Source organism: Silurus aristotelis, assembly GCF_946808225.1.
Source record: "Silurus aristotelis genome assembly, chromosome: 18".
Taxonomy (NCBI): Eukaryota; Metazoa; Chordata; class Actinopteri; order Siluriformes; family Siluridae; genus Silurus; species Silurus aristotelis.
The window spans coordinates 18,423,862-18,443,205 of record NC_139591.1 but is presented as its reverse complement, the minus strand read 5'-3'; the positions used below and the strand labels follow the sequence as shown (position 1 = coordinate 18,443,205).

The 19,344-nt window shown below is 39.3% G+C and overlaps 2 protein-coding genes and 1 long non-coding RNA gene across 3 annotated transcripts in view; 1 reads left to right on the top strand and 2 right to left on the bottom strand.

Moving 5' to 3' along the window:
• LOC310741112 overlaps positions 1-19,344 on the top strand; it is a 318,731-nt gene that overhangs the window by 210,273 nt on the left and 89,114 nt on the right. The window lies entirely within an intron of this gene.
• On the bottom strand, positions 2,252-9,553 carry LOC310741287 (eukaryotic peptide chain release factor subunit 1-like). The gene is made up of 11 exons (XM_083568922.1): positions 9,455-9,553; positions 8,838-8,954; positions 6,672-6,847; positions 6,301-6,440; positions 5,270-5,408; positions 4,982-5,172; positions 4,775-4,904; positions 4,249-4,422; positions 4,070-4,134; positions 3,502-3,649; positions 2,252-3,236 (listed from the first exon to the last, which is right to left on the bottom strand). The coding sequence occupies exons 2-11, from the start codon at positions 8,921-8,923 to the stop codon at positions 3,154-3,156; spliced, it is 1,332 nt and encodes a 443-aa protein (XP_083425048.1). The 5' UTR covers positions 8,924-8,954; positions 9,455-9,553; the 3' UTR covers positions 2,252-3,153.
• LOC310740729 (short transient receptor potential channel 7-like) lies at positions 10,504-17,229 on the bottom strand. Its single transcript, XM_083567711.1, has 12 exons — positions 17,055-17,229; positions 15,674-16,430; positions 13,558-13,740; positions 13,315-13,479; positions 12,641-12,857; positions 12,325-12,558; positions 11,964-12,228; positions 11,504-11,699; positions 11,209-11,427; positions 10,975-11,052; positions 10,802-10,877; positions 10,504-10,688 (listed from the first exon to the last, which is right to left on the bottom strand). The coding sequence occupies exons 1-12, from the start codon at positions 17,216-17,218 to the stop codon at positions 10,549-10,551; spliced, it is 2,694 nt and encodes an 897-aa protein (XP_083423837.1). The 5' UTR covers positions 17,219-17,229; the 3' UTR covers positions 10,504-10,548.

Below are 19,344 nucleotides of genomic sequence, written 5' to 3'. Positions count from 1 at the left end.
CGCCTAACAGGGAGAAACCGGAAGAATAGGGGGAGGATAGAAACGACAGGGAGGATAAATTAATATTTACATATATTACAATCCAATCTCGCGATTGGCTGACGTATGATAAAAGGGGCGGGGTTGATGTGACTACCCGCAGTCTGATTGGTTGTTCTGTTTAACTGTGAAACAACGCGGAAAAAGTAGCGAGTAAGTGGGTGCGCCGAGTTTCAGGGTAAATTCTCTCACCTCCAGTTAAAAGTCTCTCAAGTATGGGAGCAAAATAAATAAAAAAAATTTTTATTATTTATTTTAATAATTCAATACAAAAAGTGTAAATCGTATATTATATAGATTCATCACACACAGACTGATATATTTCAAGTGTTTATTTCTTTTCATTTGGATGATTATGGCTTACAGCTTATGAAAACCCCAAATTCAGTATCTCAATAAATTAGAATATTGTGAAAAAGTTCAATATTGGGGACTCGTGGTGTCACACTCTAATCAGCTCTTTAAATCCAAACACCTACAAAGGTTTCCTGAGCCTTTAAATGGTGTCCTAGTCTGGTTCAGGCTCCACAGTCATGGAGGAAGACTGCTGACTTGACAGTTGTCCAGAAGACCATCATTGACACATGTAGGGTGAGACACAAAAGATCGTTGCTAAAAGAGCTGCTGTTCACAGAGTGCTGTATACAAGCACATTAATGAAAAGTTGAATGGTAGGAAAAATGTGGTAGAAAAAAGTGAAATGAAGCCCATTTATGAATTTGGGGAGATTCACAAAGAGTAGACTGCAGCTGGAGTCAGTGCTTTAACAGCCACCACACACAGATGTATCCATGGCCTACAACTGATCCATTCCTTGTGTCAAGCCACTCCTGAACCAGAGACAATGTCAGAGGTGTCTTACCCGCGCAAAGGACAAAAAAGGACTGAACTGTTGCTCAGTGGGCGGAAGTCGTCTTTTCAGATGAAAGGATTGAAAATATTGCATTTAATTTGGAAATCAAGGTCACAGAGTCTGGAAAAATCTATGTGATTTCATTTTCCAGCAGGATTTGGCACATGCCCACACTGCCAAAAGCACCAAAAGATGCTTATATGACCATGGTGTTGGTGTGTTTGACTGGCCAGCAAACTCACCAGACCTGAACCACATAGAGAATCTATGGAGTATTGTCAAGAGGAAAAACAAGAGACCAAAAAATGCAAACAAGCTAAAGGCAACTGTCAAAGAAACCTGGGCTTCCATACCACCTCAGCAGTGCCACAGACTGATCACCTCCATGCCACAACGAATTGAGGCAGTAATTAAAGCAAAAGGAGCCTCTACCAAGTATTGAGGACATATACAGTAAACGAACATACTTTCCAGAAGGTCAACAATTCACTTAAATGTTTTTTTGATTGGTCTTATGAAGTATTCAATTTTTAGAATTGGTTTTTGTTAAATGTGAGCCAAATCATCAACATTAAAAAGAAATAAACACTCGAAATATCAGTGTGTGATAAATCTATATAATATACAAGTTTTGTATTGTAAATGATATTCAAATTTATTGAGATGCACGTGTGTGTATATATATATATATATATATATATATATATATATATATATATATATATATATACACACAAACATATACACAGTGCTGAAGGCGTTCTGTTCTGAGAAACTGTTACAAGCTATAAGAATTTTCCTCATTGTTTCTAGTTGCATGTATGTATTTTTAGGAAAGAAATTTATAGAAAATTGTGTACTCAAGAAAACCTTCATGATCAACAAAATAAAGAGCTAAAACATACAAAAGTAAATAAATAAACCTTTTTTTGTATTTTGTTATATATTATAAATGTTTTGTTTTTAAGCAAAAATACTTCTAAGTATGAGCTTCTTGAGTATAAAGAATTTTTATTTTTTTCCCATCTGCTGTGATTCATCTGACAACTGAATGACAATTAAATGTGTAATCAAAACACCTTTTATTTATAAAAAAAAATACACAACTGTCTAAAACAGCTATTAAACTTTTACTCGAGGATGTTATTTTTGGAATTGTTCAATTCTCCTTTTTAAACATTATGTCAGCGTAAGTGTAGGTAATCGGGTCAATTTTCCTTGCCGTCTACAGTAAATGTTAAAAAAAAAAAAAGGTAAGGAAAGGCCTTTTATTTCCAGGCAAAATGTTTAAAGGTGAATAGAAGTGAGCTGAGCAAAAGGTGATGAACAGAATGAAAAAGACAAGGGACCAAAAAAAAGTGCAAACGATCAGAACGTTTAATATCTTGTGTGACCTTGTGTAACAAATTATTTATACAAAATATTGATGGATTAGGTACGGAGATGAGAAAAAACAGGAAATACCAGTTAAAATAGAAAGCATCCTTTTTCTGTGTGTGTGTGTGTGTGTGTGTTTTTTCATTAGATTTTATAAATGGGGTTTGCCTGCTTTTCTTTTATTAACAAACCATATCTACCCGTTGATGCACTGGATATGGAAGGGCAGAAATCGGAATCTGAAAAATCCAAATCTGAGTGCTTCCAGTGTGATCTGGTGTTCTCATGCGTGAGTAATGTTCCTAATCCAGCTAAAGAGAAAACAAGCTTATGGCTCTTAAATCCAAATCACAGATTAAAACACCACCCAAGTTCAGAACCCCACCGTCATATTTCAACTACTTCAAATTTTTTAGGCACTCAAATCGTTTGGGACATTTCTAAAGGCTAAAGCAAGATACACATCCACACCTTCAGCAGCACAGAGAGGCGATCGGTCTATGCGATGGTCCTTCGCAGAGATTTAACCGGCTCAGAGATTGTTACACAGCAGAAATGAAAGGTTTGGAGCAATGGGCTTGAGGCGGTGGCACAGGTTAATCCCCTCGGCTTTTTCGTGTATGTTATTAAAAATGCCACGGATTCATAAAAGTAGCAGCGGGAGTGTGGAGGACTTCCTCACATGTCCGTGCTGTTGCTGTGCGACGTGTTAATGATGTGTCGAGGAGCAGGACATGCTCAGATCCTTCCAGTCACCATGTTTAAGGTCGCTCTTAAAAAAAAAATCGTTCGTCTCGTCGCTGATTCAACATCTTTTTCCTTCCCTGTTTGTCTGAGTCATAAAGGGGAAATCCATTATTTCTGCATCCATCAGTCATGACTTCCTAGTAGTCATCCAAGTTGTACAACTCGTCGTCTTCTCCCTGACAATCCATGCCCTGGAAATCCACCCTATATCGCAAAATTCCTACACAAGAAGCAAAGATGTTTTCAGTTAAAAAAAACAAAGGGTTTTGGAAAAGTCAAATACTGTCCTATTAATGAACTCGTTGGAACTAACATGTTTGATCAATCATTTCCATAGTAACAGCTCGTTCATGAAACATGGAAACATTACAACAACAACACAAACACAATCTTCACATTTTCTCTGCAACATGACAATCGAATTTTACTAATTGTAATAAAAAAAAAAAATGAAAAAAAAAAGAAGATTCTCAATCAGCTCTCACCGCCGATCCCGCCGAATCCCTTGACAAACTGCGAGCCCTCCTGACTTTTGTCCGTCACGATCTCCAGTGTCGCCCCGAATTTCTTATAGTTGTTGGCAAACCACTCGAGCAGCGGCATGCTCTCTATGAGCTCGTGCTCCTGCCCTGTCTGAGACACGCAAACCCGCTTAGTCAGCACATACGTGCAACAATAACAGCATTGATACAAAGAAATAAAGACGTAAAGCTGATCATGCAGACTTTTGTGCTAAAATCCTAAACTTTTAGGTTTATACTGGGGGGATAATGCTCAGATCGTAATAAAGACTCTGAATTCTTTACTAGGGAATAAAAAGAAAGAGAAGCAAAGTTTATGGCTGCAGCAGATTCTCTGTTACAGATTCTTAGCTAAATCTGCAGAAGTCTTGACCCAATTGAAGTGAGGCCGTTCTGTTTATTTAGCTTTTGTCGTCTCCTAGTACACGGAAAAATACACCTTATTCTGTTCAAATAAATGAGGAAAAAAAAAATCAACTAATGCTTTTTTTAATATATATAAAAAGAAAAGAAGAAGAAGAAAAAAAGATACCTCTTTGTCTGTGAAGTGAGACTTATCCTTCTCCTGTTCTGGTGTCAAATATAGTGTCTTATTATCTAATGAGGACAAATAATTCACAGCATTAATATAGATTTTATATACAAGATAAATAATGATTATGCAATGTTATGTAGAAAGCATCCAAGCAAGCAATGTGTGTGTGTGTATACCATTTTCAGTCCCATTGGCCTCTGCACCCTGGCAACGTAGCACATAGCGCATGGTGTCCAGGTTCTCGTACACAATAAGGATCTCCACGGCTCCCATCTCCAGAGCTTTGAGCGTGTCGTCGACTCCAAAACAGTACTTCCCCGTGTCCTGACTGATCTCGTCAAAGTAGCGCCCTAAAAGCGGACACACGGAGACGCAAAGGATGTGTAATTTCAAGTCAAGCAGTTTTTATGGTCATTTTAACCATATATAGCTGACGCAGTACAGAGGGACAATGGCGCTACATAAACAACATAGAGCTACATCACACGACATAGAGCTGAATATAAAACACAGAGCTATGGACTAAAACCAAGTTATCCTGGCCACATAAAAAGCATTGTGTGCAAACAGTACAAAAAAAATTCAAAATAATAATTAAGACAATGCAACTGACAATACAGAACAGGACAGTGCAGTGCAGAACCAGTATTCATTCTGAACATATTCGAGGTTCGAGATTTTTTTATTTATCGGATTTCTTACCAATCAGCTTCTTCTCCTGAATGAATTTGACGTTGGAGAGGACCTCGGCGGAGAGTTCGATAGCCTGATTGAAGCCGTTCTCGCCGCCGTAAGAAATATCCACCAGTTTCAGCACCTTGGCTTGTAACCTCTGAGACAGAGATGGAGATGTTAAAACGCTGCACACGACCGATTTTGTAATGGTGACAAAGATCTGATGGAACGCACCGGGTCAAACATGTCCGACTGGCTGAGCTCAGTTTTAAAGTCGGCCGATCCGGCGAGGACCATCCCGGCGACGTTGACCTTGTCGTTGGAGACGAACAGCTGCACGGCCGTCTCGGCCACCTTTCTCACGTAGTTGTGCCGTTTCTCCATCCTCAGCCGAGCAAAACGCAGAGCGGACTGCCCTCCTCGTCCTGACAGAACGAGACGAACCCAAGCGGACAAGACTTACAGCTCAGACCGTAAACAGACATGGACATCCAGAGCTCTATTCCCTGGTAAACATCTTACCGTGCTTTTTCGGCAGGTCCACTGTGAATTTGTGCAGAACCTCCCGAGTGTTGCCTTGCAGAGTTCCGAAGAGGGCGCCACTGCCGTCGATCACAATAAACCCGAACTTACTGTCGTCTGAAAGCAATGCGGTGAGAGCCTGAGGAGAGAGTGTTAAACAGGCTCAGATAGTGTGTCTTATCTGGAATCACACAAGTTCTACTATCTAGCCGTTCTACATTGGCATTGGTATATTTTATTTTAGCTCTCTCTTTACCTTCCCAAACTCAATGATCTAAAGCAACTTTGTAAAACGCATTACACAACATCAGGAAGGTCAGCCTCTTTCAACAGAGAAAACTGCACAGCTTTTAGTCAAGATCCTTGTCATTTCTAGGCTGGACTTTTGCAATGCTCTTCTGGCTGGACTTCCAACATGTGCAATCAGACCTCTTTTAAGGATTCAGAATGCAGCAGCACGTCCTGTTTTCAATGAGCCCAAGAAAGCCCATGTCACACTGATTCCGCTTTCTATACACTTTCATCAAGTTCAAAACATTATTATTAATATTTTATTGTGAGTACCTATTGGCTTTCAATTCTTACTCCAGGGATTTCGTAGGATCAGAGTCACGTGTAAAAATAACCAATTAATCCAAGCAGGTGCTAATCTTCAATTTTGTAAAAATGTTAAAACACAGTCATCAATAGAGACAGAAACAGCTGCTTAAAACTGAGAAGAAACAACCAAACTCTGTTACTGTTACACTGCAATATGTCATGTGCTGTTCATCTGTGGTTGTTTTTACTTGTATCTACAACCTGCTAAACACCAGTTGATTTTTATTATGTCCTGATACATAAAACCAGAGAATTCGTATCCACAGAGAGAAAATTTTTTTGCATTGTTCTCTGTGTGTCTCTATGCTGGTCTCATCTGCCCTTCTGCTTCTCTCTCTCTGTCTGTCTGTTTGTGTATGTGTCTCTCTCTGGCTCTTTCTGTCTCTCTGTGCCCACGTCTATGTCTCGGTATATCTCTCGCTCTCTCTCACCTCCGTGTGAAACTTGTTATCGCATAAATACAGGGACGTGTTGATCGGCTTGAAGGGCTCAAAGTCAATGTTGACTTTTTTCTCCTTGCCCTCCTCAGTCATGATGGTTCCACAGTACACCACCAGGCCATTGGGGGGCACTGCAACCGGAAAAACAGCATTAGATGAAAAGGCAACAGACAAACATTTGCATAAAGCTTCAACTTTCACACAACTTTGTCACAATGCTGGCACCACCCACAGCCAATGGAAATGACCACCATCACTGAAAACGTTTTTGACACCACCAGTGTGAGCAAAGTATAATAAATAAACACACACACACACACACACACACACACACACACACACACACACACACACACACACACCCTTGTTGTAGAGTTTGAGTCTCTGCTGTACTGAAGTGATGGCTCCCAGCACGGACAATCGGTTCACTCTGCTCTTAATGTTGGAAGCTGTGCCGAACTCGTCCGCCAGCATCTTAGCCACCCGGGAGATTTGGTCCTTTGGCGGGATGATGAGTGAAATCATACTGGTGCCATTCCTGTTATGGGGAAAAAATTAATAAAAATTAAATTAAAAATAAATAAAAAAAGGACACAAATATAACGCTTTTAAAATTACAACCTGTAAATCAAATACGGTGTAGCTCATTGCTGGATCGTGGCATGTAACCAAAGTCGAATGCGTTGGTCCCGGTGTATATTATATACACTGCAGTCATGTTAGAATGGGTTATCGCTCTTTCACGAATAACAGATTTATGTTGAATAAATGAAAGATGTTGGTACAAATTGTTGTTATTGTGGCATTAAACAGAAAATAAAAACAATCACATGCTGTTATTATACCATACAGTTGTTGATTGTATTCTTATTACAGCACGTGAATCAATCAAGTGTACTCACTTTCTCAAGCTTGACTAAAGAACTCCCAACAAGTCGCTTCAGAACGTATAAATTCTGCTCAAAAGTATAATCAGGACACTGGTAGTGTATGAAGATCGAGAAGTGGTTAGGTATTTACTTTTGTGATTAAAATGAGTGAAACTGTTTTCCTGTCAGTGCAGAATCTGATGGTTTGGTCATTTTGTTTAGCAAGGAACCTTTACAATAACTACAGTACTTTACACAGTTTTAGGCAGGTGTGCAGAAATGCTGTAAAATAAAAATGCTTTTAATAATAGTTATTTGAATTGAAAAATTTTTTTTTCCAATTTACAAAATGCAAAGTGAGCAAACGGAAAAATATTTTGATCAAATCAATATTTTATTGTGAATACCCATTGGCTTTCAATTCTTTCTCTAGGGATTTCGTAAGATCAGGGTCACGTGTGTAAATACCCGATTAATCCAAGCACTTGCTAACGATCTTCAATTTCATAATAATTTTAAAACACAGTCATCAAAAGAAACAGAAGCTTAAAACTAGTGAGAAACAGCCAAAATCTGTTACTAAGGTTAGACAGTTTCACGTCACAGGTCATCCAACATGGCAAGACTGAGCAGAGCACCAACGCAGAAACTAGTGATACGGCACCAGCATGGTCTCTCGCAGGCAAACGACTGCGGTTTCAAGATATTTTGTAAAAGCAGATCCAAATGGGCAATGATGAGGACCGTAGAGGCAGCTGTTAGTCAAGGAAACTTGCAGCAGATGAAAGACACATGGTCACATCCCTGCAACATCCAAAAGATGTCCTGCAGTGCCATCAGCAAAGAACTGGCAGAAACCAGTAGGAGCCAGGTACACTCCATTGGAATAAAACGTCTGGCCAGAAATGGTCTTTATGGAGGAATTGCAGCCAAAAGACTATACATCCAACATGGAAATAAGGCTAAGTGATTCAACTATGCATGAACACCAAAGAACAGGGATGTAAAAAATGGCAGCAGGTTCTCGGGACTCATGAGTCAAATTTTTGAAATATTTGGTTCCAACAGGATTCATGTCATTACAATAATGTGTGTCTACAGGTAACGGTGAAGCATGGTGGAGGTTTCCTGCAAGTTTGGGGATGCATCTCTGGTAATAGAGTTGGAGATTTGGTCCAGGATTATGGTGCTAGAAACCAGTCAGATACTTATCAAACATGCAATATCATCTGGGAGCAGGACAACAACCACAAACATTACAACTAATGCCATTGTGAACTGTCTTCGGCTTGAGTCTGGAACAACCTACCTGACAAGTTCCTAAAAAAAACAAACGTATATAAAAGTGTATCTAGAAGAAGTAATGCTGTTTTGAAGGGAAACTGTGCTCACACCAAATATTGTTTTGATTCGGATTGCTCTTCTGTTCATATACTTTCCATTTTGTTAACCTATTAACCCTTCTATTTTTGAAACTATTCTTCAGATTTTTTCACACCAGCCAGAAACTTTTGAACAGTATACAGAACACTGTACATGAGTGTGTTGTAGAGCTTTGGCATGATGCCACTCTCTGTCCAACACGCCTTCGCGTTAGCGGTCATTCACCGACAAACCTTCAATCTGTCATGTCAGTAATCAAGCCGTCATTATGCTCACCCTCTGGCTGCTTCAAGGCTTTTGATCAACTTCTTTATTTTCCAGATTTCCACGTTCCTGTCCGCAGCGTTTGGGTCGTCCGCCATCTTCCCCCCTTCCCCCGTGTCCTAATAGGATCTAGAGAAGGAAAAAATCAGCGTTATTCCCACCATTACTCAGCCACGCCAGCGCCATGTTGCTTTCCTCTGATTGACCAGTTCCCTCTAGTCACGTGTGATGTCACGATTATCTATTCACCAATCGCAATCGAGGGGGCGTGACCATTGAGTGTAGAAAAACAGCTAGAAAAGCAGGTTTGAAGTTAGAAGTCAGGCAACAAGCAGTAGTTGTTCAGTTAAAAATAATACTAGATTGCGTAATAACGACTTAATAACACGTTAAATAAAAACACCGAATATTTTTCAACAAGACGTCTATCAGTACTGTATAGCTTAGCTTAGCATAGCATAGCGGCTAGCACAGCTTGCCAACTCCTCTCCCTACATTTCCTGAAAGTAATAATAGCATTAGAACGCGATATTAGTACGTACATTTTTAATATACATTTATATTTATAAATATATATATAATTTCCGATGTTTAATTAAAGATAAATCTGTGGAATAACAATTACACACCGAATTTCTGCAGCGGCTGAACCGCGAGCTGCCGGTTTGTTCTAGATGCGCGTGGAGCTTCAGTAAAGGCTCACGTGCAGCGAGGAGGAGGATAGGGGCGGGGCTTATGAGAATATTTTTTATATATGACTTCTAAGGGACGTCCCTGTAGGGCAGCTCATTCTTTCTGCTGATTGGTTTATTCAGCTGTTTATCAACACACGGAGCCAATAGCATGAAGCGTGGTTTCACTGCACGTTTGGAAAGGCAGAAACAAAAAAGCTATAACGATTTTAATAAATAAATAGCATGACAAATTTAATACATTAAATAATATTCGAACGCACAAAAGAAATAATGAAATCATATTTGCAGCCATTACAAAAAAAAAAAAAAAGTAACCTGTAGTGAAATGACACCTGGATATATGCAACATAGACAAAAATGTCTTAATGATCATAAAAGGTGGTAAAATTTAATGTATTTCTTTATTTAAAAAATATATACAGATGTACAGTACATATATGAACCCAGTTTGATTAATAATCACAATAATAATAATAGTAGTAGTAGTAATAATAATAATAATAATAATAATGTTCTAACACTTGCATATATAAATTTATAAGCTTAATAAATACAAGAATATTTTCCTTTCCCAATATACTGTTGAACACTTGGATCCTGTAAGCATTATATTTATTTAAAGTATTCAATGAAAAATCATTAGCAATAACAAATTATGCAGGTTCTTCTGTGGATTGTAATCGTTTTGATAACATTGGTTCATTGATATTGCAGAATAACACCTCAATAAAAATTAATAAATTTTAGCTACATGCTATTATATAAAATTTATATTAAATTCAGTATTAACGCTGACAATCTACCAATTTCTACTTTATAAATTTAATTAGATAAATGCCAAGAAAATACAATATTTGCAGCTAAAAGGGAAGTTTTTGAATGTAGAGGAATAGTTATTAATGTTAATAGAAATAGCAAATAGTTTCAGTGAGTAAAATTTTCTTGGTTCTTCAAGGTTTCTTGGTTGAAGGTTTTTCTGGTTTCTTTTGGTTGAAAGTTTTTTAGCATTCATTAAGGTTGAAGATACTTCAGGGTTTCTTGGTCGATTTACTGAGTCTGTCACCCAGCTGTTGGATGAGATCAGCGAGTTCGGCCGTGACCTGAGATTTTTCCTCCAGAAGTTCATAGCGTAGACTGGAGATGTCCTGTTTTATCTCCTTCAACTCACCTATGGGGACCAACGTACAGAAAGCAAAAGCAAGCACTTAAAACCAAGAAAAGCAAAATGTCTTAAAACCACACTGATAAATTTATTAACTGCATTTGGGATATTGTGCTTACCCTCATTGACCTCATCATTTTCACTGTCAGCTTGGGCCTTCAGGACATATCGCTTGATGAGGCGTTTCATGATCTTCTATGGATTTGACAGATTTAAAAATAAGGGTTGAATAATGCCAATGATGAGAGGACATTAAATTACTGGGTGTCTGATATGAGAAATAAGTTCATACCTGGTATCTGGTTGGGTGTTTGATAGGACTTCTCATGACGTATTCATCTTGAGTACGGCAAGGTCGATACCTGTGGAGCTGACAAAGAGAACAATTATCTCAAATATAGTTCTTCTTGGAAGCTGATTTGAAGTTAGTTTCCTGGGTGATAAATTTTAATACACTAAAAATATATATATATATATTTTCCATAAAAAATTATCCTAGTGCTTGGGGGCTGGACCAATCAGATACCTTGGATATTGAATCTGGCGTGTCCATGTCTTGCTGGCTTCCACGCTGACCTTTGGACTTGCATAGCCTGACGAGGCAAGCTCTTGTGCGTAGGCCCATATAGTAGAAAGACTTAGGACTGGGTACCAAATTAAAAGGAGGAGGAAGAGTCCTGCCTTCATCAAAATAGGAGAGCCAGAGTTTAGCACGGGCAAATTTCCATTCAACATCTGCGTCCTCCTGTTGACACCAAAATCACAAGATTACACGACAGTACTGCAGATTTTTCAAAAATAATAGTGCACCTAAAGATCACCTCAATCTCCTGGTAAGAGTGGTTCATCATGGCGATCAGCATGTTGAGCAAAACGATGACCATTGTAACGTTGTAGACACCATACAGGACATAGCCAATGTTCTCAATGAACTTGTGATCGTACTTCAGCACCACAGAGATTACCTCACTCAAACCGAAGATGGACCAAAAAAGCGTTTTGAAGCTTTCTTCCACCCTGTGTCTCACACACACACACACACACACACACACACACACACACACACACACACACATTATATTGACAGTTGAATTAAGCATTTGACATAATTTTAGCCTTAAGCAATGTTCAGAACCTACAAGTGAGCGGAGTTTGAGTAAAATAGTTACACGAGTACCTTCTCAGTTTAATTACTGGCATAACATTAAATAAACTCATAGCTATAAATCATTTTGCATAACAAATATAGTTTTGTCCAAGAGACTTGCCTTCAAGACTTACGTGGTAAAGGCGGGATTATACTTGGCACCCAGATAGTAGGAGTACAAATTGAACATGCCGATCATGAAAGCAAGGAAGACCATGATGAAGATGACCATGAACTTAAAAATGTCCTTCACAGTGCGACCCAGGGAGATCTGTAAAGGTCCAAAGCTCTCGTTGGCTGGCAGGATATATGCGATGCGTGAGAAACTCAGGACCACAGCAATGGAGTAGAGACCTTCAGAGATGAGCTGGGGGTCAGAGGGAAGCCAGCGGTTCCTTGCTGATAAAAAAAGATTTACAACATTTTTATGCCAAACATCTGCCAAGATGCCTACAGGTTACAGGTCTTTAGCAACATAGTGTAGGATTAGTTTACCATAAGTGAAATAAGCCACCTCAGCAGGAAGTGAGGCATTGCTCAGGTCCGAGCTCGTCACGTACAGGTCCACGTACTGCTGTGCACGAGAGGCTTGCAGAAATGCCATGAGCCTCGCCGTGAACGATGCCACGAAGATGGACAGCATGCCAAAGTCTAAAATGTTCCAGAGTTGCGTGACGTAATCACGCAAGCCATCCTCCCATATCTCTTTACACTCAGACCAGATCATTCCTGAACATGACCAGACATCGGATTGGCTTCCAAATATTGTAATATTCTGTATCAGATCTCTTTATGTTAATGACATACTAACCAAGCACCCATTTCATAATCAGCATCTCTGTCCAGGAAAACCGGGTGGTTTTGACCCTGAAGACTTGCCGTGGGTGATCGGTGATAGTTTCATTGGGCAGAATTTTGACTCCGTCAAAGCGGTCTGAGGCATTGAGCACCAGCAAGCACAGGAAAATGGTAAAGGACACTGCATGGGCAACGAATTTCATGAATGGACTGCGTAGAACCTGACCCAGCTTTCCAGAAAAGTAAAATTAAGAAATAACCCAGAATGAATGTTCAAAATCAAGCAGCAATATATCAGACTCAATTTCTATAAATACAGAATGAATTCAAAGCATTACATTTTGAACTTGAGCCACGTTAATTGAATGTATCAGGAGTTCTTTGTGTCAAATGTCTACTAGCAAATTTACTGTCAAACATAATACAAGTTGAATAAAGTAAAGATTAAAACACTAGGAGACATGCTGTTACAAATAAAAAATATCTCTGTTATCAGTTGAAGTTGATAATTTCCCTCTAAAGGCACATCTAGAAGTGTTTTCTTCCTACTTCATTTTGCCAAACATTACACTTTTCTATTTATTATTGAATGACATGTCATACTTTTCATCTGCTTACAATTACATTTAATATTGTGGAACACCAACAGCGCTGTGATATAACAAGTTTGTTTGTCAAAGATCCTACCTTGCTGTACGGCATAATCCAATATGCAATGGCCAAGAACGGCAAAGTCACCATCACCCCGAGAACCGTTAAACATTTCACTCCTATTGGCTGTTGCCTCAAACCAGACAGATTTTCATACCAAAGGGTGAGGAGCTGCTGCTGACAGTTTGGATGAGCCACAAACTGGGCAGAAATGAGATTCACTAAGGATGAAGTTTAATAGATTTCATGCAGAGTAACCTGTGTTTGTTCATACTATACCTTCTTGACTTCGAACTTGATGGCCAGTTTTATGCGGCTCAAACAGGGTCTGCTGTACTCACTCAGGAGGTTAGAGTCAATGTTTCCGTTCAGAATGGCCCCGACCTCCTCTGTGTTTCGACACAGGTCCAGCACACCGACTACAAAGTCTTTACATTGCATTGACAGCTTTCCGTAGTCGTTCTACAATGAAACACAAGCAAGGATTTTTTTCTTTACAATTGTTGTACAATTCTGGGTGTCTAATCACTGTATTCTGTATCTGTTTAAATATTACTCTTTTAACATTTATAATAGAAGAATTAATCTTTGGTTCTGGATTGTTTATAACAGCAAAAGACATTAGTACAGTAATTGTTTAAAGATTGTTTTTTGTTGTTGTATAGAAACAGATCATTCATAGTGATTTTTGTTTAACATTTAAGTGTCTCCAGTGCTTTGTAACAGTTCAAGGCATATCTGTCATTTGAAGTTTTCTGTTAGAATGACAAGCTGCACTTTTTTGTGTCTTGTAAACAAACGGAAGAAAAACATGAATCTAATGTAGAAACGACTGTTTATAGCTGCTGCATAAGGATTTCACAAACTATGATAACAGAAGCCTACATTGTTTTGCAGATATTAGAAGACATTATATATAACAATGGCATGTGAGCTTTTAAGCTGTGGCCAATTGCTGTTCATGAGGGGAAATAACACTTTTCATTTTTATATGATTATAATTTGAAATTATTGAAAAAAGACACCGGGTGTTTTATTTCATATTTGAGGATGAATTAGTACAGAGCAGCAACTTGGTATCACAAGTAACAATAGATAGTTTTTAAAAAAATAAGATTGTATGATGCTCGTGCAGACGTGCCATTTGTTAGAAAGCATTTAAATAGGTTTTATGAAGAGTATTTCGTTTTTTTGCCATCTTCTCCTACCATTTTAATACAGATAGAACTTGTATCTCAGCCCTCTTTAATTCTCATTCTCAATGTATCTGGCATTAACATAAACCATTATTCCTGTTGAATCTTTTAGATTTCTGTCTACCTTTTCTTTGGATCCTCTTTTCTAATTCTTGTAGTCTGATCCTATTATATGCTTAGGGTTATGTTGTACAATATAATTGATCCGTGTGCAGGAACGCACTTGGAGCCCAGTGATTAGGGAATAACGACATTGTGATTACATGCTGCTCTCAATACAGACACTTCAATTAAACACTCAGGTGATCGATGCGAGAAGCCGACAACAAGGCAATGGGAATCAGTGATGAGGGTTTCTTAGAAACGATGATATCTAGTATCTAGCTCTCAGACAGCATGCTAGAACACTGAGGAGTCTGCAATCAGATTTATTGTTTTCATACATGAGCAATAATGACTGCATCGACTAATGATGGCTTGATTTGTGCAAAAAGATTAAGTCAACGTGAATCTGGGCCTGACATCAAACCTGTAACCTTTCCCAAAATACTCTGAAAAGATATCTGTCTGAAAAACAGATTAAGATGCAGTGGTCCCTTTGAAATTCCATTAAGCCTCTCTGGGAGGCCGCAGTTACGCCTGCATTATTAATATCTTGATTAAAACAGCATCTCTGCCTGTGTCAGGGTTTAAGGTATCACAAAGCATTGGGAACGCTAAAGATTTCTTCCACATTGTCAGAAAATAATGTCTATCACTCAGGCGAAAAGTTATGTCATTGTATCTTTTGTATATCTACCTGTAGCCTGGTATCAATAAAGTTTATAGCTAAAAATGAATGTTCCCCAAACAAATTAGTTCCTGTTCTGACATTCATTATAGCAGCAACAAAAGTTGCGTATTCCCTGATCTGCATCTCTTTATCAGCTCTCTCTTGAAGTAAAAAAGGCACTTTGTTAAAGGGAAAGTGTAAGCTCCTTGGTTGTGAAGATGTCAGTAAACTTACCCTCATGACTGCCAAGTGATACTGGAGACTCCTTTCATACATATTAAATAAACTTATTCTCACAGGAAACTTATGGCATATCAACAAATACACAAATTAACATATAGCATTCTATAGTGTGTAAGAATGGAAAAAAAATTCACAATCTAGAATTTGTGATAGAAACTTGTTTAAAGCACAACAGTCGTCTCACCTTAAACTCGGTTTCGATGTTGGCCAGTTGAGCAAGCTCATTGCTGAGCTCCAAGGCCATCAGTACAGGGTCTTCACTGGACAGGCAGAGGTAGGCAGCACTCGCCAGACCTTTGTAGGCATTTATGCGTGAGCGCGAGTGGCTAAAGGAGTCTTGTCTATGCTTTTCGGCACACTCGGCACACTTGCAGAAGTGTTCGTGAGGCTTTTCGATGCGTGCACCTTTGAGCAGCAAAGTGTGTATGATCTCATACTCTTGACACTGTGCGGCCAGGATCACGGGCGTCACGTCGCGTGAAAACCGCGTTCCGTCTTCGTCGTATGCATAGAAGTCATCGTCTTCGTTTTTCTGTTCCCGTTCCAAGATGCTCGGGCCAAAGCGGAGGCCACCTTCGAAAGCTGGGTGTGCCAAAATGACCTCCACGATACGCACGTAGCCTTTACTGATGGCCAGGAGTAGGGCATCACCCACACGAGCTAGACCTTCCCTCTTGAGGAGAAGCTCGGTCACTTCCAGGTGCTCGTTAGCCACGGCGAGCTGTAGAGCATTTTGGCCCATGTAATCCACGCAGTTCACATTGAGAGTCTCAGATTCTTCAAGCATCTTCCGGACTACTGGGATGTTCCCGTACTCCGCGGCATCCAGGAAGCGCTCTTCCTCAGCCATGAGACTCGTGTCGCGCTCCCTGAACATGTATGCCGGCCCCCTGCGACCTTTCTCCCTCAGTGTTGTGGGTCTGCGCTGCATAGCTTCAAACCTACACATCCAGAGCGATAGAAGATCTCCTGATGCTAGACATGTAACATTTCACACAGGAGACAACATTCATTTGACCTCCGTTAAATATCAGAGCTGCTGGGGAGAATGTTGATTAAAAATGCATTAAACCATTTACGGACTATAGGGCAGATGGGGGGACCATGACAGTATAGTGCCCTTACAATACATAAAACATGATAAAACTTCCTGTTAGGATGGAGAACGTTTGTTGAAGTATCCTAATGTTAGCCCTCTAGAGTGCAGATAAGTGTGTGAAAGTTTGATAAAGTGCCCTCTAGGCTGCCCATCTCATGGAGAATAAGGCATGCAGAGTTCTATAGGATTACCCTAGATCACAGGTGTTTATTTTTAACTGTACATGGCTGGTGTGGGAGAAGGTTTGTATTAATTGTGTTAGTGCACCCACACTGGCCCTTCGCAGATCGGATCAGACGGCTCTGCCCTATGTGACAAAAAATGAATCAAAGTGCCCTCTAAGTACACTGCTGATTTTATACTACTCCTACAGCTACTACTACTACTACTACTACAGTAGCTGATAAAACTATTAGTTTTACTATAATAATAATGATAAAAAATAATTATAATAATTATAACTCACGAGTGATGTGTGCCTGGAAAGCGCACGTGATGATGACCCGGATGACCCGGCAGGTGATCCCCACAGTACCCAAACTCCACCTGTGCGCTTAACGGAAGCGTGTGGAGGAGAAGCAGCTCGGGTCTGCGGCGCACCGTTTGGAGCTCCGAGCTTCCACGTGACATCCTTTCGACTTCTAAAGAGTGTGCACAGGAGGAGGGGAAGGTGGAGGAGGGTGAGGAGGAGGAAGAGAGGACAGATAGCAGGTGTTTCTCAGGGTAAAGTGACTCTGTATGTCAGGGACATTTCCATTATATAAGCTAAAAAAAAAGGCAACGTTTAAACTCAATTATAACAAATTAAATCCATCACCTTAACACCGGCTTTCTTCTCAAACGTTAGGAAGGAAGCATCCTTTTGGCAACATCTGGCAACTCATATAAGATGTGTGCAAAGGGACCTGATAGTTTTTGTTGAAGTGTAAATCTATGGCATTATTATAGAATTGGTTTTGCACATTCTATTTAAAATATCAGGTACAGTCTTCAGAGACTTTCTGCTCATCATGGTTGGGAGGTGTGAAGATCTGAGGAAGGTATTGCCTTCTGGGCAGGTCAGTTCAAAGTGTAGACACACACACATCCTTCACCTCCACCTGCTTCCTTTATTCATCTTAGTTAATCCCATCACAGTTTGTTTCAGAGCCTTTAAATCTTCTTGCAGCTGTTCACAAAAAGCACCTCTTAAAATATCCAGTAAAACATACACATCAAAAACACTACCTGTGATCATTTATTTATTTCTTTACTTATTTATTTGTTTGTTTGTTTATCTATCAGAACTAATTTAACTGCCATGTCCAATATAGGTAGAATGATCCAAACAGTCCATAGACGAACGTATTCCCAGGCTTCTTTGATGAGAGCCTTGTTAATCATGTTGCACGTTCTTACAGATTCCCCAGATCACACAAGCGGCACTAATTGTGTTATTCTGTCAGCCTCCATCAGCTCGTCAGTCCTTCAAGATGTTTCAGGTGCTGCATGATTAAAGCAGCATGACTGTCAAATCAGTAGCAGGAACTCACCTGCCTCTACACTTCAAACACAAATCCATGCCTGTTCCTAAAAGATTCACCGTATCGTCAATGTGAAATTCAATTTCATTTTGTGATTTAAACCATAGAATCCAAAAAAACATCACAACCTGGTGAACATTTTTCGGTTAGTCTCAGTACAGTGGCTTGCATAAACGTTCACCTGTCACACTAAATTGTCACATTCTGAAAGTAATATATTCATTTTGATCAAATGCCACAAATGTTCACAATAGCAGATAGTGGAGAAAAACATTTTACAAATAAAAATGCTAGAGAAATGTTAGAGAAATGAGCATGCGGCATATAAATGCCAAGCAGCTATTAGGACAAGACAAGGATAAAGTTCAGGAAATACATAAATTAGGGTTTCCTTATTAGAATATTTACATTGACATCATTTGGCAAACTTCCTTATCCAGAGCGACTTATGATTATACGATTATACAACCAAGCAGTTAAGGGCTTTTATTTAAGGGACCCCCTCAGTGGCAGCTTGGTGGTGCTAGGATTTGAACTCACAACCTTCTGATCAGAAGTCCAACATAGACAAATGTTTATTGACACCTGAGCATAAGATCAGTGTATGCTTTTGAACATCCCATTCCACATTTAGTCACCATTCATTGTTATAATAATCTCCACTCTTCTGGGAAGATGTTCCACTAAATTCTAAGTGTACTTGTGCAGATTTGTGCGCATTCTTCCACAAGGGTGTTAGTAAAGTCAGGTACTGATGTAGAGTACTACTTCCTGAAGGTGTTTAGTAGGGTTGAGGTCAAAGCTCTATAGCCACTCAAGATCTTCCACTCCAACCCATGTACACCATATCTTCACGGAGCACAGTGGCATTGTCATTCTAAAACGGGTTTCGTTCTCTGAGTTCAAGTGAAAGGAAGTTTTAATGCTAGTAAATCCAGAGACAATCAAAACAATTGTGTGCCTCCAACTTTCTGTTAACAGTTTAGGGAAAAAGCACATATGGATAAGTAGATATTATAATATACTATATATTTTCTACTGCAGAGCCAGCATCATTTGATCTGAAGATGGATGACTGTGTATAACATGTTTTACAAACACAGCCTGTCAGTAAAAACAATAATCCACAATAATCCCATCAATTTAATCTTGCCTGAACCCCTTACACACACATAGCACACACAAATCCAGCTCATATGTGTATACACACACACACCTAAACACACACACATG